General features: G+C 44.3%; 1 protein-coding gene across 1 annotated transcript; it reads right to left on the bottom strand.

The window, feature by feature from the left end:
* Positions 1 to 10,611: 10,611 nt before the first annotated feature.
* Positions 10,612 to 27,704, bottom strand: RDH10 (retinol dehydrogenase 10). The gene is given in 9 exon segments (XM_040433026.1): positions 10,612 to 11,373; positions 11,789 to 11,920; positions 13,330 to 13,475; positions 13,833 to 13,882; positions 13,885 to 13,930; positions 25,268 to 25,378; positions 25,380 to 25,459; positions 25,462 to 25,506; positions 27,009 to 27,704. Coding segments are annotated over 9 exon segments (1,023 nt in total). The 5' UTR covers positions 27,298 to 27,704; the 3' UTR covers positions 10,612 to 11,249.
* Positions 27,705 to 27,936: the final 232 nt, after the last annotated feature.

Genomic DNA, 27,936 nt, shown 5'->3' on the forward strand with positions numbered 1-27,936 from the left:
CCGACACAAGTCTTGTGTCTTGGTAGAAATTGGTCTGTGTGTGTTTGTTTTTTTAACACCAAACTTTATTAAAATATGACAACATCACTGAGAGACAGGCGGGCATTTTTACAAATCACCTAGAGACAGGCAGCCATTTGAATACACATAATAAAGTAGTTACTGTAATAACCACAATATAAATCATTATTCCACCACTAGTCTTAATTACTTATCACATGGATGTGTTCTGTGTGCTAACTCTTCACATGTATGTCCTGTAAGGCCTCCTGCACACGGCCGTTTTTTTCCCCGTTTACTGACCGTTTTTTGCGTTCCGTATACGGTCCGTATACGAAACCATTCATTTCAATGGTTCCGCAAAAAAAAAGGAATGTACTCTGTATGCATTCCGTTTCCGTATTTCCGTTCTAACATAGAACATGTCCTATTATTGCCCGCAAATCACGGTCCGTGGCTCCATTCAAGTCAATGGGTTCACCAAAAAAAACGGAGCACATACGGAAATGCATCCGTATGTCTTCCGTTTCAGTTCCGTTTTTTGCGGAACCATCTATTGAAAATGTTATGCCCAGCCCAATTTTATCTATGTAATTACTGTATACTGTATATGCCATACGGAAAAACGGAACGGAAAAACGGAACAGAAACGGAAACACAACGGAAACAAAAAAACGGAACAACGGATCCGTGAAAAACGGACCGCAAAACAGTGAAAAAGCCATCCGGTCGTGTGCAATAGGCCTAACACTGTTGCTTACTGAATGTTGGGGATATGATGTGAAGAGTGCCACATGACTGATGCCATGTTTCAGTTAGGCCATGGATACATTACACAAGACTGATATATGGGGTATACCATTGTACTGCATACAGGGGTCAACTGATATAAAAAAAAAAGGTATGTATGCATAAATTAAAATCCATGTATATTAACTGTAATGGCTGCCAATTAAGGCCGTCTGCACACCATTATCCTAAAGTGGAAAAGTCTGCTGCAGATTTTGCCGCAGATTGGTCCCATGGTCATATGTGCCTGCACTGCTGAGAAAAATGATGTTTTGATATATGCAAATGATCTTCTAGGAGCAATGGGGGCCTTGCCGTTACACCTAGAGGCTCTGCTCTCTCTGCAACTGCCACAACTTCTCCACTGACAGGGACAGGAAGGTTGGCATTTACACTGCCTGGCCCTGTCAAAGTCCAGAAGGCTCAGCAGTTGCAGAGAGAGCAGAGCCTCTAGGTGTAATGGCAACTCCCCCGTTGCTCCTAGAGGCTCATTTGCATATATTAAACTCATTTATCTCAGCAATGCAAGCACATATGACCATGGGACCGACACAGATTTCAACTAGGCCCACAGGAATTTAAAAAGTCGAAGACAGGGTGTAGCAACTTATTTATGCCAACAACTGTCATAGGGGTTAAGAAAAATGACCCCCAATGTTCTGAATGCACATAAATGTCTTTTGTTTTGTGGCCAAATTCTGCAACATTATGTGTACGATTAATAGCTTCAGTGCAACACTTGGGAGTCCACGCAGATTCCCAATATAAAGAGTTCAGCCATCGTCATTCTTGCTTAACAAACTTTGGCAACTGCCTTGGAACAGGCACTGGAGGGATACTAGCAGTTGTGTTCAGTCAAAAACAAGATTTTATTTTATTTTAAATCATCTTTATAACTATCACATAAATCTGCATCCACAGAATTGCATAGACTATAAAAAGCCCCACAAATAATCCTCACCCAATGGCCCAGGAAGGAGCAAAATAAAACAAAAACAAAATGATAATGAAAAATTGAATAGAGAGTCAAACAATAATAAACATAATAAAGGATCTAAAGTCAGGTCAATCTGAAAAACATGTTCTAGTTGTTCTAATATTGAAATCCAAAATATGTGTAACTTGGGGAATCTCCACAATAAATCAATAAAAGATCCAGAAACCATTTTACATTTAGGACATAACCTTGAGTTATTAGCATGAAGCCTAAATAATATTAATACTTAAAACTTAATAAAAATAAAAAATAAATTGTGACACTCTATCAACTACTGAAGGGGAAATTTTCCATGGCCGATGCCTTCATCCGATTCCAGACCCTATTATTAATACGACCCACCTGCACTTTCCGCTTTTCTTTCAATGCCTGGAGACCGAAGGCTCCTATATATTTTCGATAGAGCTTCGAACTTCTTCAAGAGGTAGAAATGCCGATTTCTCCCCAAGGCCTAAGTTGACCTTTGCCAATTTCAACTGTAAATACCTAATCTACATATTATTTGGGACCCCATATTCCTTTTGTAATTGAGAAAAGGGAACTAGCTCTTTATGATCAGAGTTGTATAAGACGTGTAATCCCCACCTCCTCCAGCTCCCAATTTATTGGATTTTACATTCACTTAAATGGGGGTTGTCCCAAATTGGCGTGCAGTATATACATTATATCTTTCTGGTCCAAAAAGGGATTTAAATCTCTTCCAAATACTATGAATAAATATAGTAGGGGATTTCCTTATTCTGGATGTGTCCCTCTCCATGTCTTCTATGAAATGACTTTCCCCTGTCACATAGCTACATAAGTTATCATTTGGATCTTCTATTTCACTTCTGTGAAATCAAACTGTCCACTTAGGAAGCAACACTGAGTGACAATCAATTTCACATGCTGTTGTGCAAATGGCATAGACAACAGGTGGAAATTATAGGCAATTAGCAAGACACCCCCAATAAACGAGTGGTTCTGCAGGTGGTGACCACAGACCACTTCTCAGTTCCTATGCTTCTTGGCTGATGTTTTGGTCACTTTTGAATGCTGGCGGTGCTTTCACTCTAGTGGTAGCATGAGACGGAGTCTACAACCCACACAAGTGGCTCAGGTAGTGCAGATTATCCAGGATGGCACATCAATGCGAGCTATGGCAAGAAGGTTTGCTGTGTCTGTCAGCGTAGGAGGGCAACAACCCAGCAGCAGGACCGCTACCTCCGCCTTTGTGCAAGGAGGAACAGGAGGAGCACTGCCAGAGCCCTGCAAAATGACCTCCAGCAGGCCACAAATGTGCATGTGTCTGCTCAAACGGTCAGAAACAGACTCCATGAGGGTAATATGAGGGCCCGACGTCCACAGGTGGGGGTTGTCCTTACAGCCCAACACCGTACAGGACGTTTGGCATTTGCCAGAGAACACCAAGATTGCCACTGGCGCCCTGTGCTCTTCACAGATGAAAGCAGGTTCACACTGAGCACGTGACAGACGTGACAGACGTGACAGAGACTGGAGACGCCGTGGAGAACGTTCTGCTGCCTGCAACATCCTCCAGCATGACCGGTTTGGCATTGGGTCAGTAATGGTGTGGGGTGGCATTTCTTTGGAGGGCCACACAGCCCTCCATGTGCTCGCCAGAGGTAGCCTGACTGCCATTAGGTACCGAGATGAGATCCTCAGACCCCTTGTGAGACCATATGCTGGTGCGGTTGGCCCTGGGTTCCTCCTAATGCAAGACAATGCTAGACCTCATGTGGCTGGAGTGTGTCAGCAGTTCCTGCAAGACGAAGGCATTGATGCTATGGACTGGCCCGCCCGTTCCCCAGAACTGAATCCAATTGAGCACATCTGGGACATCATGTCTCGCTCTATCCACCAACGTCATGTTGCACCACAGACTGTCCAGGAGTTGGCAGATGCTTTAGTCCAGGTCTGGGAGGAGATCCCTCAGGAGACCGTCCGCCACCTCATCAGGAGCATGCACAGGCGTTGTTGGGAGGTCATACAGGCACGTGGAGGCCACACACACTACTGAGCCTCATTTTCACTTGTTTTAAGGACATTACATCAAAGTTGGATCAGCCTGTAGTGTGTTTTTCCACTTTAATTTTGAGTGTGACTCCAAATCCAGACCTCCATGGGTTGAAAAATTTGATTTCCATTTTTTCATTTTTGTGTGATTTTGTTGTCAGCACATTAAACTATGTAAAGAACAAAGTATTTCAGAAGAATATTTAATTAACTCAGATCTAGGATGTGTTATTTTTGTGTTCCCTTTATTTTTTTGAGCAGTGTACAATGTATTGGGATTGTCCATATTGCTTCCTTTGCTGCCTTGATTCATTTTTCCATCACATTACACACGGCACTGCCCACATCCAGGGGTTACGACCACCCTGTAATCCAGCAGCGGTGGCTGTGCTTGCACACTATTGGAAAATGCACCAGCCAATGCGCACTCCTGTGGTGCCAGCCACTAGAGAGGCTTATAGAGTATAAGCCTGACCACCACTGCTAGATTTCAGGGTGGCCTTAACCCCTGGATATGAGCAGAGTATAATGTGATGGAAAAATGAATCCAGCCAGCAAAGGACGCAATATGGGCAATCACAATACATTAGTAAGTGCCTTGTATTAACTTTCTCTACATAATAAATGCAATTTGCTGAAGTGGGACAGCCCCATTTAGTTTGTCATATTATTTAACATCTTTGGAAAAGTCACAGAAAATAATGCACTATAGCAATAGATGTAAACATAACATATGGACTAAGCCCTCACTCTAGTAATAAAATCTGAGACTCTCAGCCAATATATTTTGATCAAAACACATCTGTGCCCACCTACCCGCGCCACGGTGGTCTCAGTCAGGCAGGTCCTACTCTAAACCAACCTATGCCGTATGGGGATCTATATTCAGGAGAGCAGACCCTGCACATATATACTGTGTTGCTCCTAGTTACCTGAGTGGCGCTTTCAGGTGTGAACACGCTTCTATCCTGAGAGTAGCATTCATGTGCACTTTTGCCCCACCTATCTACAGTAATAATCAACCTTGATTAATGAAAGTGGTACAAATAGCTGTACGTGCTCCTCCTCGCATTGGTTGCAGATGCACACAGAGGTGACTAGGAGCAACACACTATATGTGCAGGGTCTGCTCTCCTGAATATGGATGCACAACTGCATAGGTAGGTTTAGAGCAGGACCTGCCTGACTGGGACCACCGTGGCGTGGGTAGGCGGGCACAGATGTATTTTGATCAAAATATATTGGCTAAGACTCTCAGATTTTATAATTAGAGTGAGGGCTTAGTCCATATATTATGTTTGCATCTATTGTTGTAGTGCATTATTTTCTGTGACTTTATAAATGTAGCCACGCACATCCACATATTTACCATCATATTGTGCAGGATGTTTTGTATCTTTTTCCCGACATCTTTGGAAAACCAAATTCCCAAATAAAAAGAATCCTGATAACTGAAATACGACTGAGACCCTGTATCATCCACATCCAACAGAGGAAAATTAGATTTATCTTAATTAATCCCAATTCCAGATAAATGCTGAAAAAAGAATGTAAATAATCTCCCCAGGTTTACACAGTTTATGGAGGAGGTTTTTCAGCCAAAGCCCAGAAGTGAATTGGAAATAAAAATAAAACAATTCTATTTCTCCTTTTTTAATCCACTTCCGAATTTGGCTGAAAAAGCTGCAGGAAAATCTGCCTCAACACCTCCTCCAAAAAATGGTGTGAACCTACCATAACAGATTATTCACTATCGTGGAGTGGTCTAAACCTTTTTCCTACCCGGATTCCTTCCTCTGGCCCCCATCCCCGGTCTTAGCAGTCACGCAGCGTTGGAGTGCGGAAGTGGGAGGGAGAAGAAAGCGGAAGTGGGAGGGAGAAGTAAGTGGGAGGGAGAAGAAAGCGGAAGTGCCGTTCTTCAGAGTGCGGGTGGCCATCCATTCACTATGAAGCAGTCACTTCTCTGTACACTCCACTTCTCGGTTTTCTTTACATTTCTGTTTCTTCACTTCTCTCTTCCCTCTCTGGCTTCTCTAGTCTTATACCGTGAACCCCCATTTACACAATTTTCACCTGTGGACCTATTGGAATAACCTGGGGCCCACGTGGGGCCATATGGCCCTGAGTTGAGAAACCCTGATGTAAAGAACCTTTGTATGGACCAGTATATAGTTAATAATACAGCTGAAACAAAAAGTCCATCAAGTGCAACCAAGGGATGGGTGAGGCTGTGAACGGGAGTTAGACCCAGATTTGTAAACAATCTCATAAGCATTAGGCCTCATGCACACACCCGCATGTATTTTGCGGTCTCCAAAAAACGGATCAGGAAAAAATACGGATGACGTCCGTGTGCATTCTGTATTTTGCGGAACGGAACAGCTGGCCCCTAATAGAACAGTTCTATCCTTATCCAAAATGCGGACAATATTAGGACATGTTCTATTTTTTTACGGAATGGAAACGGAATTTACACGGAGTAACTTCTGTTTTTTTGCAGACTCATTGAAATGAATGGTTCCGTATACAGTCTGCAAAAAAAACAGAACGGACACGGAAAGAAAATACGTTTGTGTGCATGAGCCCTTAATGTCATTTACTTTTAAGAATTCATCGAAACCCTTTTTAAAGCTGCCCACAGTTTCTGTTGTGACCACGTCCGGAGGAAATCTATTCCACAGATCTTACAGTAAGGAAGCTTTGACGCTTCTGGAGACTGAACTTTTTCAGGCGGAGGCAGTACCTTGTCTTGAGGGGATTTTTACATAGAACAGGTTTTCACCATATTTTTTGTACAACCCATTTATATAGGTTAATCATGCCCCCCCCTTAGGTGTCTCTTCTCAGGACTAAATCAATTAAATTCTTTCCTCATAAGTAATGCAATATGCATTACCCTATAAAGTGATTAGGGATGAGCGAATCGACTTCGGATGAAACATTCTAAAAAAACATTTCCTAAACCCAGGTTCGATTCCAAGTGGTACCTTGGAACTGAACCAGAGTTCGGGAAATAGTCTTTTACAGTACAAATTAATTTATGAAGCTATTATGCGAAGTCGCGCGAGACTTCACAAAGCAATAACTTTGTCTCATCGGAGCCAATACATTCTAATACTGTTTTATGCGAATTGACTTCGGATGTTTCATAGTGCTACATATTTATTTTTTCTAATCCGTTTTCTGATTGTAGATTTTTTTTACTTTATTTCCTGAACTTGATCACAAGGGCGGCCATCTTGCCTGTTTACAGCATTTAGAGATATGCTTTACAGCAGCTACCATGGGCCATAGACACAATGGACAGGAGGAGACCTCACTAACTTCTTTAAGAGAATTTTCTAGGCATGCTCTGTGACCTGAACAGAGGTCAGGAGGGAGTAGATGAGCTGTGATATCACCTATTGTGAATGGTGGATCCTGAGTCATCTATATATAGAGGTGTTACCTGTTATTGTAATCTTGCCTGTGACAATAATGATGAAAAGGACATGTGTCATTATATAGCAGGGATCAGCAACCTCCAGCTGTTCTCAAACTACAACTCCCAGAATCCTCCTTTCACTTCTATGGGAGTTACAAGAACAGCACAGTATGTGTGCATGCTGGAGTGCCAAAGGTTGCCGATCCCCGTTATATAGGATAATGCCTGATCAAATGTCTTTCCTGGGACAGTCCCTTTAATATATCTTCCAATATGCAGCCACATTCAAACTTGGATACACCAGTTCCTCCAGTAAGATAATTTGCTTTAATAAAACCAGACACTGGTCAATATTTAAGACGTCAATGATAAAAATAAAAATCACAGAAGTTGGATAGTAATTTACAAGACAATTGAATACATTTAGATACAGAGGTAGAAATTCGCTATACAATGTTTTCTAACTATATTTTACTTATTTCAAGGCACAACTGTAAAAGGTTCTCTATACAAAAAAAACATAAAAAAGTAAGTTATTTTGTAGAACACACAAAAAACAAATCTTTACACCTCTACACATTTCACATGTACAAGTAAAGAGCAGAATCACCAGGTCTGTTCTCAGGGAGTCCAGAAGCAGAAGGTTACAGTCCTTTAAAAAAAAAAAAAAAAAAGTTTTCAAAACTTTTTCACCCAGGGCAGGCAGAACATTGCGTGTGGTAAAGCGATAGTCGGGAGAACGCAGGCTAAATGTCCGTCACCACATGACATTATACAAATCAATCAGAAGATTTGCTTCCGTGAGGCATCAGATCCTCGTGAACGCACCGGTTGCCTTCACAAAATTACTGGCTCAACCACCTGTACTGCTGCAGATATGGTGAATACACATTGAAGGGCGTGTACACTTCTGCAAACTTATTGTTCAAATGCATCTAAAACAGAAAAATGAAACATCTCGCAAATAGTAAGTATATTCTCCCATTCTGGGTACCCCTCTTTTTACGGGGTAGGTTTATGGCCTGTGTCCATGGAGGCATGCTATCCCGCTCATTAAACAACTGGTTGCAAAAGTGCACAAAACCTTAAGACGACCTAGTTTGGCAATATGTTGCATAAAACAGAAATTCCTTATTATAATATTTGAAATGGTTCCTAAAATACACCAGAGCGGCTGGGGGAATACAAATTTCAAGTATTTGCATTTTAGAGCAGCTAGAGTTAGGCGTACCATACACTGTCTTCAGGAAACTCATACCAAATTCTACTCCATCACTAGGTTGTATTGATCAGTTTTGTGATCTTTAATCCCTACTTATTCACCATATTTTACTGTTTTCACCACGTTAAAGTTAGGCTTTGTTCTTTCATATTCTCAGTTTCCACTTCCAGTACCCGTTCCCAGCTTACACTGCAGGTAGAACTGGACTTTTCCTGTTTGGGTCAGCACATGCACAAAGTTGTGTAAACAAGGTCTTAAAGGGCATATCCATTTAAAGGTGGAATATTTTTTTTTTAAAGGACTGCATTCTACTCATTTTAAAGTCCTTTTACAGAGACTGATAATCAGGCCAATTATCAGGGATGAGCTGACACCAAAAATCACCGTTCCTGTGCAGCAGAAACAGTGCTCTGCTGCCCACCAATAATGAATTTCTATGGGATTGCTGTATGTAAATGAAACCCTCATTGATCAGACAATTATCAGGAACGTTTAATTCATTCTTGCTAAGTGCCTGATCTATCGGGTCTAAGGACCTTGAAGCTAAAAAAATCTTTTTTTCCTAATCTGTCTTTATTGCAACAGTTTTTCCTTTCCAGCTTTCACTTTCAGTGCATCTGCAGACTTACTTTGCCCTTCTCAGAGAATGTCAGAAGGCTTGATAGTCCATATCTTTGAACTCCTGATGGCTCATACACACATTTAAACTAGATTCATGTCAAACAGAAAAGAATTTAGCTATAACTAGTTTATTTAGGAGCTGTTAGGAAAGTGCAGATGAGGGCTCAAGCCTGAAAGGGGAAGCAATAATCTGCAGCTGCACTGAAAGGGAAAAAAAAAAGTTTAATAAAAAGGTCAATAAAAAAACAAACTTTAGCCTCCAAAAATATATAACACAATTAATACAAGAAAAAATTGCCCCCAAAAAGGTGTCCTTAGCCTTTAAAGGAGATGATCCAAGACAGTGTTTCTGATGTAGAATATATGCCCTTTAGTAATAAACAGAACTTTATCAGGTATCATATGTTGAGGCCACAGAGAGTCATGCTGCAGAGTAGCCACGTGACTATGTGTAGTCTTCATATTTTCAGGAGCACCAGCAGTCACTGAAAGAAGGCCGTGTGTTCTCCTTTCAGCTACAGACAGCATTTACTTTAGGCTGCAACACACATTTGTATAAATGAAACATTTGCATGAGCGTATACATTTTGTGGTTCGCAAATCATGGATCTGCAAGATAGAGGCAGGTCCCATTTAAAAAAAAAAAAGCCTATTCTTGTCTGCAAAATGAAAAAAATAAATAGGCCATGTTCTATAATTAGTGGCTCAGCTGCACAGATGTGGACAGGACTTGGATGCCATTCCTGTGCTGTCTGCATTTTTCGCGGACCCACAGAAATGAACGGTTCCGTATGCGATCTGCATAATATGCATTTTCGGTCCGTGCCCAATAGCCTAAGGCTATGTTCACAACTCTCACACGAACTATATGGATTAGGTCCAGATGGGTTTAGTGAAACTCACACCATTTTGCAAGCAAGTTAAGCCAGTTTTTCCCACGCGGGTGCAATGCATTTTTTTTCACACACGTGATAAAAACTGAACATTTACAAACAACATCTCTTAGCAACCATCAGTGAAAAACGCATCGCACCCGCACTTGCAATGCATTTTTCACTGAAGCCCCATTCACTTCTATGGGACTCGCTTGTGTGACAGGGGGCTAAGGCTTACATTTAGCTTATGTGTCAGGAGAACCTTCCGCTGTATTCTCTAAGGCTGAGTTCACACGAGCGTGTCCGGATGCGTTGCGGCAAACCCGCATGAGTAGATACCCAACTGCAGTCAGTTTTGACTGCGATTGCGTTCCGCTGTTCAGTTTTTATCACGTGGATGCAATGCGTTTTGCACACATGTGATAAAAAAAAAAAAACTGACTGTGGTACCCAGACCCGAACTTCTTCACAGAAGCTCAGGTTTGGGTTCGGTGTTGTGTAGATATTATTTTCTCTTATAACATGGTTCACCGCCCGCGCAGCAATCTCGCCCATGTGAACTCAGCGATGCCCAACCTGCAGCCCTCCAGCTGTGGCAAAACTACAACTCCATGCATGGACAGCCTACAGGAGGGCATGGTGGGAGTTGTAGTTTTACAACCGCTGGAAGGTCACAAATGTACCCATAGGGCTCCATTCACCCAACTGAGGCCCAGATTGTCCTTATGGCCTCCTTCAGGTTGGTATATTATTATTATATTTTTTTACTGTGGCAACACATTTCTCTATGCCAAGATGTGAACAAACGCATGAACGGTTGTGTGAAGTGGCTGCATACCGTAATCGTTAGCCATTGGCGCCTTGGCTGTGTGCAGATACACCAAATGTTATAAGCACACATTTTTGCTTCTCTTCTGCATTTGAACAGCTTACACATGTGGTTTGAAGCTTTGCCTTCCTCGCTACTATAGGACAGTAACATTGTATTTTAGGAAACGGGTTCGCCTCGGCGTGCTGATGCACAGCAGCTCTACAGAAACACTTATTGCTACAGTCAAGCCTTGCATAAGTCTTTAGTTTGTCACATTTACAGTGTGTAAAACCAGATTGGAGGAGCAATGTATGACAAGTCCACCACGTGCTATAGTGGCTTTGGGGGGGCGCGAGAGGAAATAAAAGTAAAGGGGAACAAAAAAAAAAAAAAAAAACGCACAAGTGCCTTTCCCAATTCAGTCTTCCAATGTGTTCAACAAGAAGGTCAGTCTTAACACAAGAAAGAGTTGAACTAAATGATAAAAATAAAATTTAAATTCCATTTTTAGCTTCATTGTTATTTGTGGCTTGTTTCCGTTGAGCAATAAAGGGGTACATGCACTTGTCTGCTCCCAGGAACCGGTACATACAGACCACAGCTTCAAACGGCAAGATGCTGCAAACAGAAGAGACAGCGACCATTAACAGACCAGCAGGGACAGGAGACACGCATTACTTCGCTCGCTTATAGCGGCCACATATTCCACAGCGCTTTACAGACGGCATCACTCCCCATCATCATTTATGCAAACTTCCTGCCGCAGATGTCATTTGACACAGGGTGCGCTTAAGGCTACTTTAACATTAGCAGTTTCAATTTCGCTATTGAGATCCGTCATAGGATCTCAATAGCGGAAGAAAAACGCTTCAGTTTTGTCCCCATTTATTGTCAATGGGGACAAAACAGAATGCACCAAAATGCATTTGGTTCCGTTTGGTTGCATCCATCACGGACAGAAAAAAAAAAAAAAAAAAAAAAAAAACACACCACAACAAGGAACAAGTCATATACCTCCCCCTTCCCCAGTTACCTTTTCATGCAGGTGACGATGTACATGAGTCGCGGCGTACAGATCATCGGCTGGTCTGTTAGAATGGCTCTCATGGCCTGCTTCACACAGTAATCTGGTTTCAAGGGCGGGAGGAAGGGCTCAATTTCTTTTCTGAAAGATTAATGTTCCAGTGAGTTTTATTTACACATTCCAGCTCCATGTCTGTCTCGACCCTTCATACCAGCCATAGAATAATGAGGTGCACCTGGATGAGAGCCGCTGGTCTGCCCGCTAGGTACCGTCTGCAGTTGCTCAGAAAAGGCACACTCTTGCCGGGGGGGGGGATTCAGATTTTTATAGTTTGTTATCTTTTTGGGAACTTTAATACTACGTGTTTATAACCACCGTCCGGTTCAGGTTTTACAGTAAAAGCACTGGACATACTTTGCCAATTAAAGGTGACGTTATAAGCCAGCACACGATTCGGAAGATCTCCTTCAGTTTATTATTGGACAACCTCTGGTCCAAGTTTCAAACACTGCTGGTTTGACAAAGAAACTTTGAGAACCACACAAAGGAAAACGCTAGCTCTTCATAAAGCTCCTTCTAGGTGAAATTGTAATAGCACACGTATTGGGCGCTGCTCCCACTAATCCTGTTAATCCTTTGGTTTAGTAAAATAAAGCACCCAACATGGGAATCCCATACATCAGTCCTAGTTTTGGATACTACACATAACGATACGTGCGTTTATGCATGGACGGCCTGCCATGTTCAACCTCAGTCAAGAACACAGTAGGAGCAGTCATTTCCAAGTGTCTCCAAGTTCCTACAGCTCAGTCTACACCGTCTAAAAGCCATGCAATAATCAGTCTCACCAAGGCAGCAATTTGCATATGGCAAAATGTCTCAAGGGGGCCATGTTCAGTGGTGGTTGTTTGAAGTAGTGGTTTTATTGGGGATCCCATAACTGTACCTGACAAATGGTTGTGGATGAATATGTACAGGACAAGATACCACAGCATTACTTCTGGGTTGGTGTCAGAAGGTATCAAGTCACCTAGCAGAGCCCCACAATTATGTTCTGGAGTGTAATATGAAGTGGCTGGATTCACCAGGACAGCGACTAGAGCTGGCAATTGGGCATCAATTCTTTAATGGAGTTGAGGGGCACATCCAAAAACCCCCACAAATGATCAACACTAAACATGCTGCAACTCATGGTGGTCTTGTCTAGGGATGAGCAAACTTCTGTTTTCATGTTGTGGTCCGTAGAAGTGGAATCTAACAGAATTCTTAGATAACCCAAACCTTGTACATCGAACTTGAAAACAGAAGTTTGCTCAATACTAGTCATGTTCTTAATACAGTAGCAGACTGAAGGGGTTCTCTGGGGCTTTACCTAAATTATCTGGTTCAACTAACCCATGGAAGACAGTTTCAGGAGCATTTACCCTTCAGTCATGCCACAATCTCAGCCGTGGTCACGTGACTGCACAACTGTCTTCTTGTTTAACTGCATCTACCAAGAAGACCAGCACATTTTAAAAAAGGACAAAAATTCATTCAGGAGCACTAACCTGATTCTGCACCCCCGGAACATGCCCGTGTCCACCAGATAGGGACAGACCAGCGTAGCTTTAATCCCATCTTTGTCTGCAGCCTTCAGTTCGTGGCTGAGAGACTCATGGAAACCCACAGCACCAAACTTGCTAGCACAATAATCCTGTGTTTTACAAAGAGGTGGTCAATACTTTTGGATTTTTAGAAGGATTGCTACAAAGAGGTTCTTCGAAAATTGCATAATATCCCTAACCACAAAAGGTTATGTTCCAAAACAGCATGCATTCAGCGACCAGCTATATCACCATGTGCAAATGGCCCTAGAGGTTTGCCTACTTTGGCCAATATGGAGGTCCTGTTACTCTGCATGTAATATATTTCTGTCCACTACAGATGTATGGCTAGCTGCAGGCTTCTAAGACCCCTGGTGACCGGAGGCCTACAGGGAGTATACCTCCTCTAGATGAAATAACCTTTGGGACAACAGTGATACAGTAAAACAAATACAATTACTACTTACCTCTACCCCTGCTGTGCTGAACAAACCTAGAGAACTGGCAACTGTAACATATGGCCGTGATTCATTTCCATCATTTTGGGAAGGAATGCCTTTGTGGTCTGTAAAAGCAGAGAAAGCGGCAGTTAGTGGCCAATACTACATACACACTCATCTATGGACTCCGCAGGCAGCCAAAAGCAGATAAGCTAAACAGACATCAATGCCTTTACCATCTGCCACCTATGTGACAATGCCAAACGGCATCGGCCACTGTTGTATTCAAGTCAGTTTCCTGGCAGTGAGCTTCTAAAGCACGTTTCAGTGCATTACGAGACAACCCACCTCCTCCTGCAGATTCCTTCAGTGTCTATATATTGTTCAGCTGCTCAGATGTTCACTACTGAAGGCTGAAATTCCCAGAATTCTCTATTCGAGGAGTCGAGTAAATAAATGCAAAATTTCAGACATAAAAATGGAGAACAAGCCCACGCAACAAGATGCAGGTGTTTGAAATCCAGCACTTATTTTTTTCTCTCTTTAATTAGAACCAGACTTTCCAACCTGCTATACAGAGATTTCAGAAGACCAAAGCTGACCATAGAAGACACAAGTGCATGACAATCAGAAAGATGGCAGAGATTTTTAGTCAAGTTGAAGTCACCCATTGCTTTTTCATAGAAGGGGGAAAGATCTAACCCTAATGGTGCCAGACAGAAGGTCAAAAGACCTGTAGATTGACCATGACAAAAGTAAATGCCTCCAGGGGACAACCTGAAATCTGGGACGTTTACCCTCCCCCCCCCCCCCCCCCCCCCCCAAAAAAAACTGGGGCCCCATAGCTAATCAATGCCAACATAAGTACAAGTCAAACAAATTTTGCTTTTCATTTATGCAAGCCTCATAAATCAAGTGATGGCGTCTGTTAAAAGACCCCTGTGAAATCTAGCAAGAATGAAATGAGGTGAAGTGGCCATGCATGAGCGCAGCTACAGCAGCCATTGCAGCACCTCCGACTACAGTGTAGAAAGCTGCCGACATGGTCTTACTTTCTGGAGTAGGAATGGGGAAGAAGAGACCCCGATAGGAGTTAGTTCTGAAAGTGGAAAATTTTTTGCATATTTTTTTTAATATGCAATAGATTTCTCCGATTTTAATATACCTCAGGCTTTAAGATAGGTTTGGGTCTTCGGACCACAAAAAAGGTTGCTGCACCCCTGGTATACAGTCATGAGCGATTAATAATTCTTGCACAGATCTAAAAAAATAATTATACTTCCATTTGTACATTAACAGATAACTCTTTTGGACAAGAGTCTGGAGCGCTCGCTGCATTGTGCATACAGGAGAAGACAATCCCCCACATTATTTTTCTTATTTCAGACCCTTTTAAAGACTTGGCCTGATCTAAAAATTTAAATAAAGCCCATTTAGGCCAAGAAAAACAGGGTAGTTTTCAGATGTCCTTGCCACATTTAAAGATTTCCAAGTCATTCTTTGAAGCATACTTAATTTCTGACTAACAAGATTATCACTGTGCCCCCTGAAATCAAATCTGCTGTAATTTCTAAAGTCTACTGGTGCCAAGTGCTGAGCACAGAGTAATCATTGTAACTTAATCAACAAACTCCTGAGAACCATCTTGTGTTTGTTTAAGATCTAACAAAGTTCTGTGATCGAGCCATGTCCTTCCTTCCAACACAGCTTTGTTACGACACTTGCCAATGCAAAAACTAAGCAATTGGGGGGGCAGGGATGAGAAAAAGGGACAAAAAAAAATGAAAGCCTATATACTGATTTTTTTATTTGGTAGATGGTTCTAAACATTAGATCCAGGACATTCCTTCCAAAACAAACCTTTTTAGTCTGAACATCTCCGCGTGTTGTTTTGCAGAGCAGGCCTGCAGGTGTTAAAGTGTCTAATCCATGCAAAAAGGAGAAAGGGAGGTTATGAAGCCCGACAACTGCCAAAAACCCAGGATTAGTAAGGATCTCCAGAAGGTGGCTCTGGTTTTCTAGGGAAAAGGTTTTAACTGCATTCAAAAAGCGATTCTCCATTCTTTTTACAGCAATGAAACCGCTAGACAAGAAAGGCTTCAACATTTAATAAGGACACTTCAGCTCAATCTACAGCTGGAGATCCACCTGAGAAATGGTGGAAGAACCTGCAGATTTCTGTAGGACCCAGAAGTTGCAAAACCTGCATATATGCACCATCATTAGAAACCTTCTGCTCTTTGCGACACCTTTCAAAAAGTGGTGAGAAAAAGGGGCCTTAATGGTGTAGATTTGACTTTCTGGCACATGGTGGGCCAGTGATGTGCCTAATTTATTAAGGCATGCCCATTAATAAACTAGGCACATCTCAATCTAGCACAGAGGAGATCAAGGCTGGTATAGGAAATGTCAGACTTTACAGTCTCCCCAAACAGGTCTTGCCCTCCAGATCTGGGAGGGAAGGGAGTACTATTTCCTAGTAGGCATAAGGAGCCTTATAGACCATGGGTCACACACTTGTCCAACATAGGCATAACACTGGAATTTAGGATATATACACAGACATACTGAAGTTATAGACAACCCCTACAACTTAGGGGGGAAAAAAAAACAAAAAACCACACACCTGACTAGAAGATTCACATCCAATTTTCAGGAGACAAAGGAAAAAACCTATTCTTATCCCCACATGTGATTGTATTGTGTACAGACTCTTATTACCGTGCACACACAAATCAGTAATTACTTCTTAGACACAAATGTGTGAAACCGGACAAGCATTTACATGTCACTTCATAGCTTTAGTAATTGGTTCTCAACGTTCTTGTTTATGGCAAATTAACTTCTAACAGTCCTGCACTTCTTCCCATCCCTTCCTCGAATTCTTCAGTGCTTTTCATGAAAGGTTTAGCTGCACAAAAGGCTGCCACAGCTGCGGTGTCAAGACAAATTAGGCAAAAAGTAAAGCAAATGGGGAAACAGGAAATAACATTGAGAACTATGGGGTAGTTTCACAATTACATTTTAGGATAATGACTTTTACAGGGCAGACTAACAAGGGTATTGTCCCTTCACTCTTCCCACTTAGCGTTACTGTTGACCATGCCAGAAAGTTCAGCAGCATTCTTGCCTTTCGGAGAAGGAAGTGAAAGACTACCAAATATTTTATATATATATATATATATTATATATATATATATATATTATATATTTTTATTTTCAAGAAAGTAGGATGAAAGTTCAAAATAGTAATGCTAGGACACCTGAAGAAGTCTATGGAGTCCTCCATGGGTTAGGCATTTCAATAGAAGTTAATAACCCACAAAACTTAGAGCTGCCGAAATCATACAAATGGGCATGCAATATTTTCTTTTTTTAATGAAGTCTCAAAACTGTAGATATAATGGTGAATATAGTAGATATTTTTCAGGCCTTTTTGAAACTGCTGGTAATCCAATTGAAGAACCCTAACTTGAAACAAGACATTAGGCTTGTAGACCCTTAGGACTCCCTTCAGAATGCAAACAAACGTATCTGGCTAGCCAACATGGACATTTTTTTATTTTTTAAATGGACTGCATGCAGTCCAGTCACCTTAGTTGAGAGTTAAAAAAAAATTGGAGCTGGATGGTCCATGGGGATGGGGGGGGGTCCAATTGACTAATGCATCGGTGTCCACGTGTTGCCCATTCTACACTTGGATATAAACATTGCTTGTCTGAATGAGCCCATAAAATAAGGTTTATAAGGGGCTGTTGCCTCCCATGCCATGTTTAGGCTAAACAATTATAGTCTGGACAGTTTTAGTGCATAGTCTTGTACAGCTAAAGTAATTGTGAGCCACTGGGTGACCCCATGCTATTGCTGCTTACCAGAAGATACTAAAGGTGGCCATACGCATAGGAGCAAAATTGGAGCTGGATGGTCCATGGGGAGGGGGGGGGTCCAATTGACTAATGCATCGGTGTCCACGTGTTGCCCATTCTACACTTGGATATAAACATTGCTTGTCTGAATGAGCCCATAAAATAAGGTTTATAAGGGGCTGTTGCCTCCCATGCCATGTTTAGGTAAACAATTATAGTCTGGACAGTTTTAGTGCAATAGTCTTGTACAGCCTAAAGTAATTTGTGAGCCACTGGGTGACCCCATGCTATTGCTGCTTACCAGAAGATACTAAAGGTGGCCATACGCATAGGAGCAAAGTTGGCCAAATAGGACTTCCGAAGGAGTAAGAAGTGGTCACAGCTATGCCCGCCAATGTGTTGACCACCAAACTAGTTTATTCCTTTCCAATAACTAAATTAGAGAACCCTGAAGGGAGGGGGGGGGGGGGGGCAGCCATCACTGTTCAAAGGAAACTAAACTACAAGGGTTGTTATAAGGCCAAGTAGTGACTAAGATAGCCGCTGCGAGGCCAAGATGTTGAAACAAGGAGAAACCTATGACGGCATGCAGAAACTATGTAAATAATCAGAAGCATGCAGACTGGACATGCCGGAAATAATGGCAATTTAAAGACCCCCGAGACGCGCAAACTCTGAACATGTAATCACTACAACAGGAATATTCAAGTTTGGATTGGTTGCTGAACATGTAAAGAATGCTATACTGATTGAAAGTAATATATTGTGAGAACAGACATTGGTTAGATTTAACAAAGCTTGCCATAGTTAAACTGGTGGTGGTCCGGAAACTGGTACTCAATTGATGGGAATGCACGCCACTTCATAGGGTTGTCTGGTTTGAGGAGGAAAGTGACAACTCTTGAGTTCCACCTGCAATAAATAACTTTAAGTCTTTCTTTGCCAGATCCTGTGCCGCCCACGCCAGTCCTCAAGGCCAGACTTTTCCTGGCTGCAGCAGAGACATCACGTGACCTCTGCAGCCAATCACTGGCTTGGTTGGGTGCACTGCTGAGGCCAATGCTTGGCTGCTGCAGTCATGTGTTGTTGATGGGACATAATTGCCGCAGCCAGGTAAACAGAGCCTGGCCGTGAGACCAGAGTGGTGGCACGGGATCTGTCAGGTAAAGCACCTAGCAGTACTTATTGCAGGCAGATCCCAAGGGTTGTCAGATTTCTTCATTAAACCAGACAAACCAAACATGGTTTCTTGAGATATGGTGACAGTCTTACTTTCTTCCAGAAACAACCTAGTATTTCAGTCCAGCCCTAATCAACCAAGGACTCTTGCACACAACCGATCCATATTTTTAGCTCACAGATCTATTCGTTTCTGTGCGTCGGCAGGAAAAGTCCCATTCTTTTTCCATTTTGTGGACAGGAATAAGCCAGTTCTAGTGAAGGGAGTGAGAAAAATTGCAGCATGCACACAGACAGCATCTACATTTTGCAGACCGCAAAACAGATACGGATGTGTGAGCCCACTCACGACACCTTGTGCAAGTCTACGGCATGCAGACTTGTCCAGCCCTAGTGAGCACAGAGTTCACTACCAGTGTCTGCACTGCCCGATGGGATGCCGTCCTTCTCCATGTTTCACAGTAGATGTGAACACGTTCATACCACACTGCTCACAGCTGGGGGGCGGGCGATATGAAAAGCTAGCTACCACTGGAGTTGGCTGCCTCTATTCTACAGATGGCTCTCATCACTGGAGGTCCTAGATGACATCAAGAGATGCTTGTAGCACATCTGTTCTTTGCCCAGTGGAGCAAGTTTTTTTTATATTTCACAAATTTACGTCAAATTTCCTCTAATGGGTGGTATTGCATCCCCTAAAAAGGCCAGAGACATATGGTTTGCAGCCGAGGGACTAAACGCAGGAGGAGATGGCTAATGGCAGAGCACCTTCTAATGAAAGAAATGTGGCAGATTCCACATCATCAACCTTCTCAACATAGCGAAACATTAAATGAAAAATACAATAAAAATCTGCTCAACTGTGACAAGTTTTCTGTAGTAAGACCCTTAGCCATAAGGCTCCAGAACTAAAGAAACGGATTACTGTAGAAGGAGCCTTCCTGGCTCATTAAGTGCTCAGCAGTATGGACCCGAGGGGCGCTCTTAGGGGAGAGGGTCACTTAGAGCAGCACCTTGTGAGTACACTGCAGTGACTAAGGGCATCTGTAACACTGGCAAGTGTATCAAAGTGGGTGGGGGCGGCAGGTAATGATCACTCAGGTACACATTATTTACTCAAGGTTACAGAGGACAAAAACGTAGCCATAGTCAATCCTTTCCTGGTCCCAGCTGACCTCTACATCCTGGTCCCTTGACACGACACATAGGAAATGGCCACTAAGCAAAATGTCGAAAAGGACATTGAGAGCTGGACTCAGGAAGCACTGGGGGGGGAATTACTAGCTTCCTTTAGAAGATATGGGTGTCTTCGGGGATTTTTATTTTTTTTATTAGTTTTATTATCTCTGATCTCCTGTCTCCTGACCAAACTGATAACGTGAGTGTTTATGAGGTCAGAAGATCAGCGCCAAGGCTTCCTATGAGCACTCAAGGACGCAGTAGTGATAGCCTGCAAACAGACTCATTTTAAACCCCCATTTCTCAAAAACTGCTAATTTTTTTTTTTTCCTTCAAAAAAGTCCCAAAACTATCTGCAGCCTTTAAGATTGTATTGCACATTTTTGGGTTATTAAATTGGTGTGTGGTGATCAAAAGAACTTAAGATTAAAATCTAGGAGTCACGGGTTATAGATCCCCACAGATGGCATCTTACATGGCAAGGTCAATTTTTACCATCACCAGAAACCCCATTGTGTCACCCTTAAGGGTCCATTCACACTGTCCGCAATTTTGAGGAACGGTGTGCCGACCCCCATTCCTTTTATAAATGGAGGCAGCAAAGATGTGGACAGCACACAGTACTTCGATCCACGGCCCCTCAAAAGAAAATAATGACATATTTTATAGAACATGTCCTATTCTTGTCAGCAGCACGGACAAGAAAATGCATTCCATTATAGTGCCGGCCATTTGCGGTCTGCGAAATGCACATGGCGGTTGTCAGCGTTTTGCGGATTCACAATTTGCGACGTCTGAATGGACACTAAAGGGGTTTGTTCCACTGGATACGTTTATAGCCCTGAAGTTCCACACTCACAGGTTACAGAGAACGGTGAAGCCAAGAGATCAGAGAAGAGCTGCAAACCACTTGTGTCAGTGATACGAGTGGTTAGACCGTACACCGTGGCCTGCAGATTATAGCAGTGCCTCATTTCCCAGTAGTTGTACTGTGGGAGCAGAACACTTGCAAAAACCCATTTAGCACATAACGTTTTGAGGGGGTTTTTAAAAAAAACATGGCCGATTTCTTCCAAAAACAGCGCCACACCTGCCCAATTGTTGTGTCTGGTATTGCAGCCCCGTCCAATTTATTTCTGTGTAGCTAATCTGCAATACCTCAACCAACCTGTGGACAGGTGTGGCAGCAGTCAGGTTTTTCTAATAGCGTATAGTCCCTTTAACTTCTGGTGTGAGCCACATTCATAAATACATGCACTTCATCAGGTGTACCCAAGACTAGAATCAATAAGAGCCCCAGTGTCAGAACAGCCGAGTGTAAAAATTAATCTCATCATAAAAAGGAGGGGAGGGAGGGAGGGGGGGACCCCTGCCGATCAGCTGTTTTAGGGAGCCGCCGCTCTGAACGTAGCTCTGGGGAGCGCAGACGGCTTCCAGTTTTCCAAGCACAGCGCCGTACATTGTATAGTGGCTGTGCTTGGTATTGTAGCTCAGCCCCATTTACTTCCATGGGGCCGAGCTGCAACTAGGCCATGTGACAGCTGATCGGCAGAGGTCCCCGGTATCCTGAGGATAGGTCATCAATATCTATTCCCGATAACCCCCTTTAAGTGACACAATGGTAGACACACACACTTAAATCCAATCAGTCTGCAGGATCTACGTCTGATTAGACTGGGTAGTGTTCTAGTAAGTCACACTGATGTACACACTGGGCCATAATAAAGCCACCGCATGCTTTTAGGTCGTCATCTGGGGGGGGGGGGGGGGGGGGGTCTTCTATGTAAATGTTGCAACACTGCAGCCACAGAGTCCCTGGTAATAAAAATGGCGGTCACCGCATGGTTTACACAAGTGACTGCTTACTTTAAGAACTTCTGCATCCTGTTCAGGCGCTGGATCGGATGCTGCCAGCGTCCAGCAACCCTGCTTCAATCCAATGTGGGCCAAATCCACATCAATTTCCATAAGTAAAGTCGAATTACACAGCCCGATTCAGGCTCGTTCACGGGGGCGAAATCATCGCTTATACCTAATCATCGTCTCTGGATAGTAGATTGTGCAGTGCAAATGGCGATCTGCTGCCCCCAAAAACAATGAATCTGTACCAGGATTCTAGTGCAATCGCTCATCCCCATACAGCGGAGGAGACTGCTATATGTAAAGGAAGCCCTTTTCTACATCAACAAGCAGGCAATTATTGGGAAGGAAAGGTTCCCTCCTGATAATTGACTGCTCAGTCAGGCAGTGTAAATCCACATTTACGCATTGACACTTTTGGTGAGAAAAAAGGAGTAAAAAAGCAAAGATCTGCATAAACTACACTTGTGTGTGCACAGCGCGCATGTACCCTTACACAAGAGGAAAGCCGGCAATCATTCTCAAGTGAACAGGGGCATCCCAATTATCCCCCCCCCCCCCCAAAAAATAAAAAATAATATTTAGAGATGAGCCGCTATCAGGAGTCTGAAATACATGGACAGTCAGAGAAGGGCTATCGGCTGAGAGCCCTACTGCAGGTGTACGGACTTCTTCATACAGCTCTTTCTGCATGTGTTATTACGGGGCCAGGAAAGAGACCAAATCCGATTAGTCAATAGAGTCCGGTGGTGAACAGCATCTCCCAGCTAGGCCAGATCTGGCGAAAACTCAGCAGTTTAATGGGTGGTTGAATGCACCCCGATAAGATAACACACAATATGGAGGCAATGGAAGAGTCCATGGCCCTAGTGTAGAGATGCAGGGACTCTGCCGCTCCCTACAGGCTCACACACACAGCTGAGGGGAAAGTGGGCAGCCACGTCATCTGGTCACCCTTTTGCATGATATCACGCATATGGCCCGCTTCAAAAAAAAAAAAAAAAAAAAAGAAGTCTAGGTTAAAAATGCATTGGAAGAATTCAGTAGATGCTAGACTGGCACTGCCACCTGCAGCTTCTTGCCTTAAGCCATTAGTGAGGTTTCCATGTATGAACACAAGTAAATAGATAGGTTGTCCCACCGTCCTGCCAGCATCCCACCCAGCAGCTGCATTGTCATGGAAAGCCTATCAGACGTCAGACACAGCCCTCAGATGGCTACATGACCAACATGGTGTCAACTAGCGTCCTCTGTCAGGTGCCCGTCATGTAATTAGCTATAATATACAGAAGACTAACTATGGAGTGAAGGGAGGACCTGCTGCCCGATTATGGGGACCTCATACATTACAGCAAACAGACTCTTCCTGTACGTGCATCCTTAGAAGTGGGGGGGGGGAGCCAAAGTTGAATTATGAATCGGAGAAATAATATATACATTTATCACACTGATGGGATAAGAGTGAATGGAAAATTATTAATAGTTCCAGCGTTTATTACTGATTGCCTAGCCTCAGGCTAGGTCATCGATATCAGATCGGTGGGGGTCCGACACCCAGATCAGACTGTTTGAGGGGGCCCTGTGCCGAGTTGCGCCTAGGGACACGTGACATCACTGGCCTTCCTGACAGCCCTCAAGCCTCTTCAAACAGCTTATTAGTGGGGGGTGCCCCACCAATCAGATATTGATGGCCTATTCAGGAGAGGTCATCAATATAAAACTCTTAGACAACTCTCAATCTAAGAATCAGTCCATCTATGTCACATCCCCTAGTAATGCAATGACTAATAGGACATGTGAAAAACCTCTACGTGCACCCCAAAACAAAACTTCCCTCTTTACAGAGTATATATCATTTTATTTTCACTCTAATAGTTGGGAACGTATGACTATAGAAATCTACTGGGTCCCAACACATGGCAGCCCTGGTGTTCCCCAACTCAAAATACAATATCTAAACCACAGGAGGGGAAGCAAGAGGCTGAAAAATGACCAGGGGTGAGGATTTTGTAAGATTCTGCCCTGCCCCTGCTGTGGAGTGTTATATGACAGACTAGTAGGGGCTTCCAGATCCAGGCTCTTTGTTCCAGTGAGCTCAGAAGAACCTCTATCGAATAGGCTCTTCTGTGTTAACTGGAGCGGAGCACCTGCTCCTATAGCACCAAGGCATGTGGCCAAAACCGTAGCATCTAAAAAAGGTCTTGATCTTTCAGCCACTTCAGTGTTTGTGGATAACAGGGGACAATCTCCCAAACACCTGCACATGAATGGAATTACCTTAATAGAGAATACATTAAGAACTAGAACCCCCCATTCCATGTGAATATCTAGAGAGCTGTAGATCCTTCACAGTAGACCAGATGTTAATTCCAGCCACTGTGGTGGTGTCACGGCCCTGGTCTTCTGCTGTGCATGCTGGTTGCCAGCGGCAACGCATTGTTGACTCAGCGTGTATGTGCTTTTCTCCCCTTCTCCTAGTTCCTCCCATGTTTGGTGTCTTTGGGGTTAACTATCTGGCTGGGTGTGGCCACTGGGTTTATATCTGCCTGTGGCTTCCAGGCTGGAGTTAGTTGTCCTCCAGCCTTGGTGTGTGCTGGAGTTGCTCCAGTTCTGGATGTGTCATTGGTCCAGTTTTAGGGCCACCTAGTTGGACATCAATGTCACATTGATGTCTTCCCTGTCATGTATCTTTTGATATATGACATCCCCTTGTTCTGTACCCTTCCTTGCACGTTTGGTGTGGGTTTATGTTTTGGGTGTGTTGTAATGTCTAGTTTGGCGTTATCCAGCATGGTTGCTAGACATTTCCCTTGTCTGTTGTGTCCTCCAGAAGGGGGTCCGGGCAGTTCTGGTTCGCTGGACTCAGTGTTTGTCGTCTTTGTGCTGTGTCCTGGTAGGTGACCAGGTTCCAGTCTTTGTTGCCTCAGCAGGTGAGTGCTTGCTGTTGTGGGCCCTTACCTGCCTTTCCTTTCACCTAGGCCTGTGGAGACTCTGGTTCATCCATGTTTTGGATGACTGGTAGTTCCTTTTCATGACCTTTATCCCAGGGATCATCAGGGCCAGTTAGGGTCTGAGGTTCTAGTTCTAGGGTTCGCTCATGCAGTTAGGAGATCAGGGCTAGGATGAGGGTTGCAGTAGGAGGTCATCAGCTCCCTTTTCCCAGCATCCAGGCCTAGTTGCTACCCCACATTCCCCACCATGACAGGTGGAAGCAGCCACAAGTATTACAGCATGATGCGAGATCAGCTGGATATGAATGAACCGGCTCGAGAGAAGGAATCTAAGAACCACATACAGTGAAAATGTAGGGATAAAAGGGGGAGATGTGTATGGAGGAACATAGAGGTGCATCAAGCATGGGGTGCATGGAGTCCTTACCCAGAAGTGTGCATGGCAATTAACCATCATAGTCCTTTCAATCAGTTCATCTGGGCACTCGAGGAGTGCGTGCCCCGAGACAACACCAGCATTATTGAGCAGAAGATAGACATTCTCCGACCTCCCGGCGGACTTTCTCAGCGGTGGAGTAGTAGACACACTCTCGCTTGCTTACGTCACACGTGAAGGTAAGACCTGGAGATTGGGGCATGGTAGCACCTCTTCCTCCACGGGGGTTCCTGGCTGTTCAGAGCAAAGAGAAGGAAAAAAGCAACAGGGACATTGTAAGAGGTTATGAAAGGAGTCAGGAATCATGGTGCCTCCATCGCTACATACAGTGATCACTCCAGGATGAGGCCACTCATTGAGACCTCAGTCAGTGGAAAAGGCCTCTGCAGCTTTAAACCTACCAATGGGAGCAGATGTAGACAGCACTTACTTATGCAAGCGCAGTGGGAGCACGTCCAACGCAAACTCTGCCTGCACTTTGATCAGAAGACAAGCACGGCCAAACATCTTAGAAGCTTTGGGGTAAATCTGTTCTTGAAGGACACGAACAGGACTGCATGATTATGGTCTATGCGTGAGGTTTACATGTACACGGCACAGAGTGGACCTTCCTACCCGCATGTACCATGATCAGGCACATATAAACTACAACTCCTAACATGCTGTCCATTACACAGGAAGGCTGGTGGAGTTAACACATTGGGATTTTGTATCTTGGCACATCGGTCACCTGTAGCTGCCTGGATAGATTGTAAGCCCCTGTACCCAATCCTTAGACCGCATGCAAATGTCTTTGGTGCACACCTTTTCTGGATTGCACATGGGACCCCATTCAAGTGTCCAAAATTTTTTTTTTTTTTTAAATACTGTAATTATTGGCAGTGTTTTACAGCAAAAAAAAAAAAAAAAAAAAAAACTGACCTTGGGGTTACATTATTACAACCGTATGTATTTTGCAGTCGCAAAATCATGGATGATATCTGTGTTGCAACCGTTTTTTTTCCCCCCATACCCATTGACTTTAATGGGTCAGGACATGTTGTATCTACTGCAGAGCAGACATTCGGATGCAGAGGGCACAACGTCTCCGTGTGCTTCCTGCATCTTTACATCTGTTCCACAAAAGATAGAAGACGTCCTAAAAATGTGGACCACGGACCCATTGAAGTCAATAGGTCGAAGAAAAATAAAAAATGGATGCAACACACCCGCATTTTGCTGACCTGGAAATACATACGGTTGTGTAAAAAAAACAAAAAAAAAAAAAACTGAGGGACATAACGATATCACATACAAAGGGCCATTCCGCCATAGATCGTACTGACACATCCCATAGACACCCCGATCGCCCACATACTTATGACCGATTATTAAAGGGACTAATCCTGCTTTCCGGCATAACGTCGGTCCCGATCCACAGCGCCCTTTACAACCGTAATAAAACGTCTTGGCAGCCGAGATACGGAAGCCGTCGCCGCAGGTTATTCCAGGGGTCATCTGGGGTCAGATAGTGTATACACTGGGTATAGGGGCACAGACCGTGATCCGGCTGGGAGTCACCATCCTAACCACTAATATCAGGGGTGGCATCCATCCGAACCCAAGTCAAAGCTCTGCCCACTTATAACCAGCACAATACTTAGAAGAGTGGGCACACATTCAGCATACATTACATCTACCCAGTGACGAGCCCTCCCCAGTCCCCACAGCTGCACAGAGTATTTAAGCCGGCACTCACCCCGCAGCGCGTCCCCCGCCTCCAGCTCCCGGTAGATCTGCCGCACCATCCCCGCCGTCTCCTCGTTGCTTTGAGTGTTTATGTCCCAGAGCACGAGCTGCGCGCGGCGCCGGGCGAACTCCAGGGCGAAGAGGCGGCCCAGCCCGCTGCCGGCCCCGGTGATGAGGCACACCTGCCCGGCCACGCTCTTCTCCTTGGGGCGAACCAGCCACTTGGCCGCCGCCAGCACGAAGGCCCACAGGACCTTAAAAGTCACCACGAACAACTCCAGGACGATGTTCATACTGCGGGAGTCTCCGGTACCGCGGCTCCGGGCGGGCTGCTGAGGACGGGCGCTGTCTGCGGTCACTTCCCGGGCGGGCGGGCGGCGTTACTGGCGGCTGCGGGGGGGCTCTCCTCCTGCCCATGTCCCAGCGCTCACAACACAACTTGCAGAGTCTCGTCCCGGGACAGGGGGCACTGCTAGCGCTCACACACGGTGCTGTCCTCCGCCTCTTCGGGGTGTCTCCTGATCAGCAGCCGGCCCGTCCACTGCATGTTGTGCCCCGGCTGCGCCATATATACCCGGGCACCGGCCAGGAGGTAACCCTCGCCCCGCCCGGCACAACACACTGAGCGCACACGGGAGGGGGCGGGGCGCATGGACGGGAGGGGGGAGGAATGGGCAACAATTAACTGTTCACCGCCCGGGCTGCTCCCCCACCTGCTGCTACCGGCCTAGGACTCCGACACACTGGAGGGGAGAGGTCCTGTACTCCGCAAGACAAGAAGGACAGCCAGCCACAGTGCCCCCCATTATATAGCCAGCCACAGTGCCCCCCATTATATAGCCAGCCACAGTGCCCCCCATTATATAGCCAGCCACAGTGCCCCCCATTATATAGCCAGCCACAGTGCCCCCCATTATATAGCCAGCTACAGT

This window comes from Bufo bufo, chromosome 5 (assembly GCF_905171765.1).
Source record: "Bufo bufo chromosome 5, aBufBuf1.1, whole genome shotgun sequence".
Lineage (NCBI taxonomy): Eukaryota > Metazoa > Chordata > Amphibia > Anura > Bufonidae > Bufo > Bufo bufo.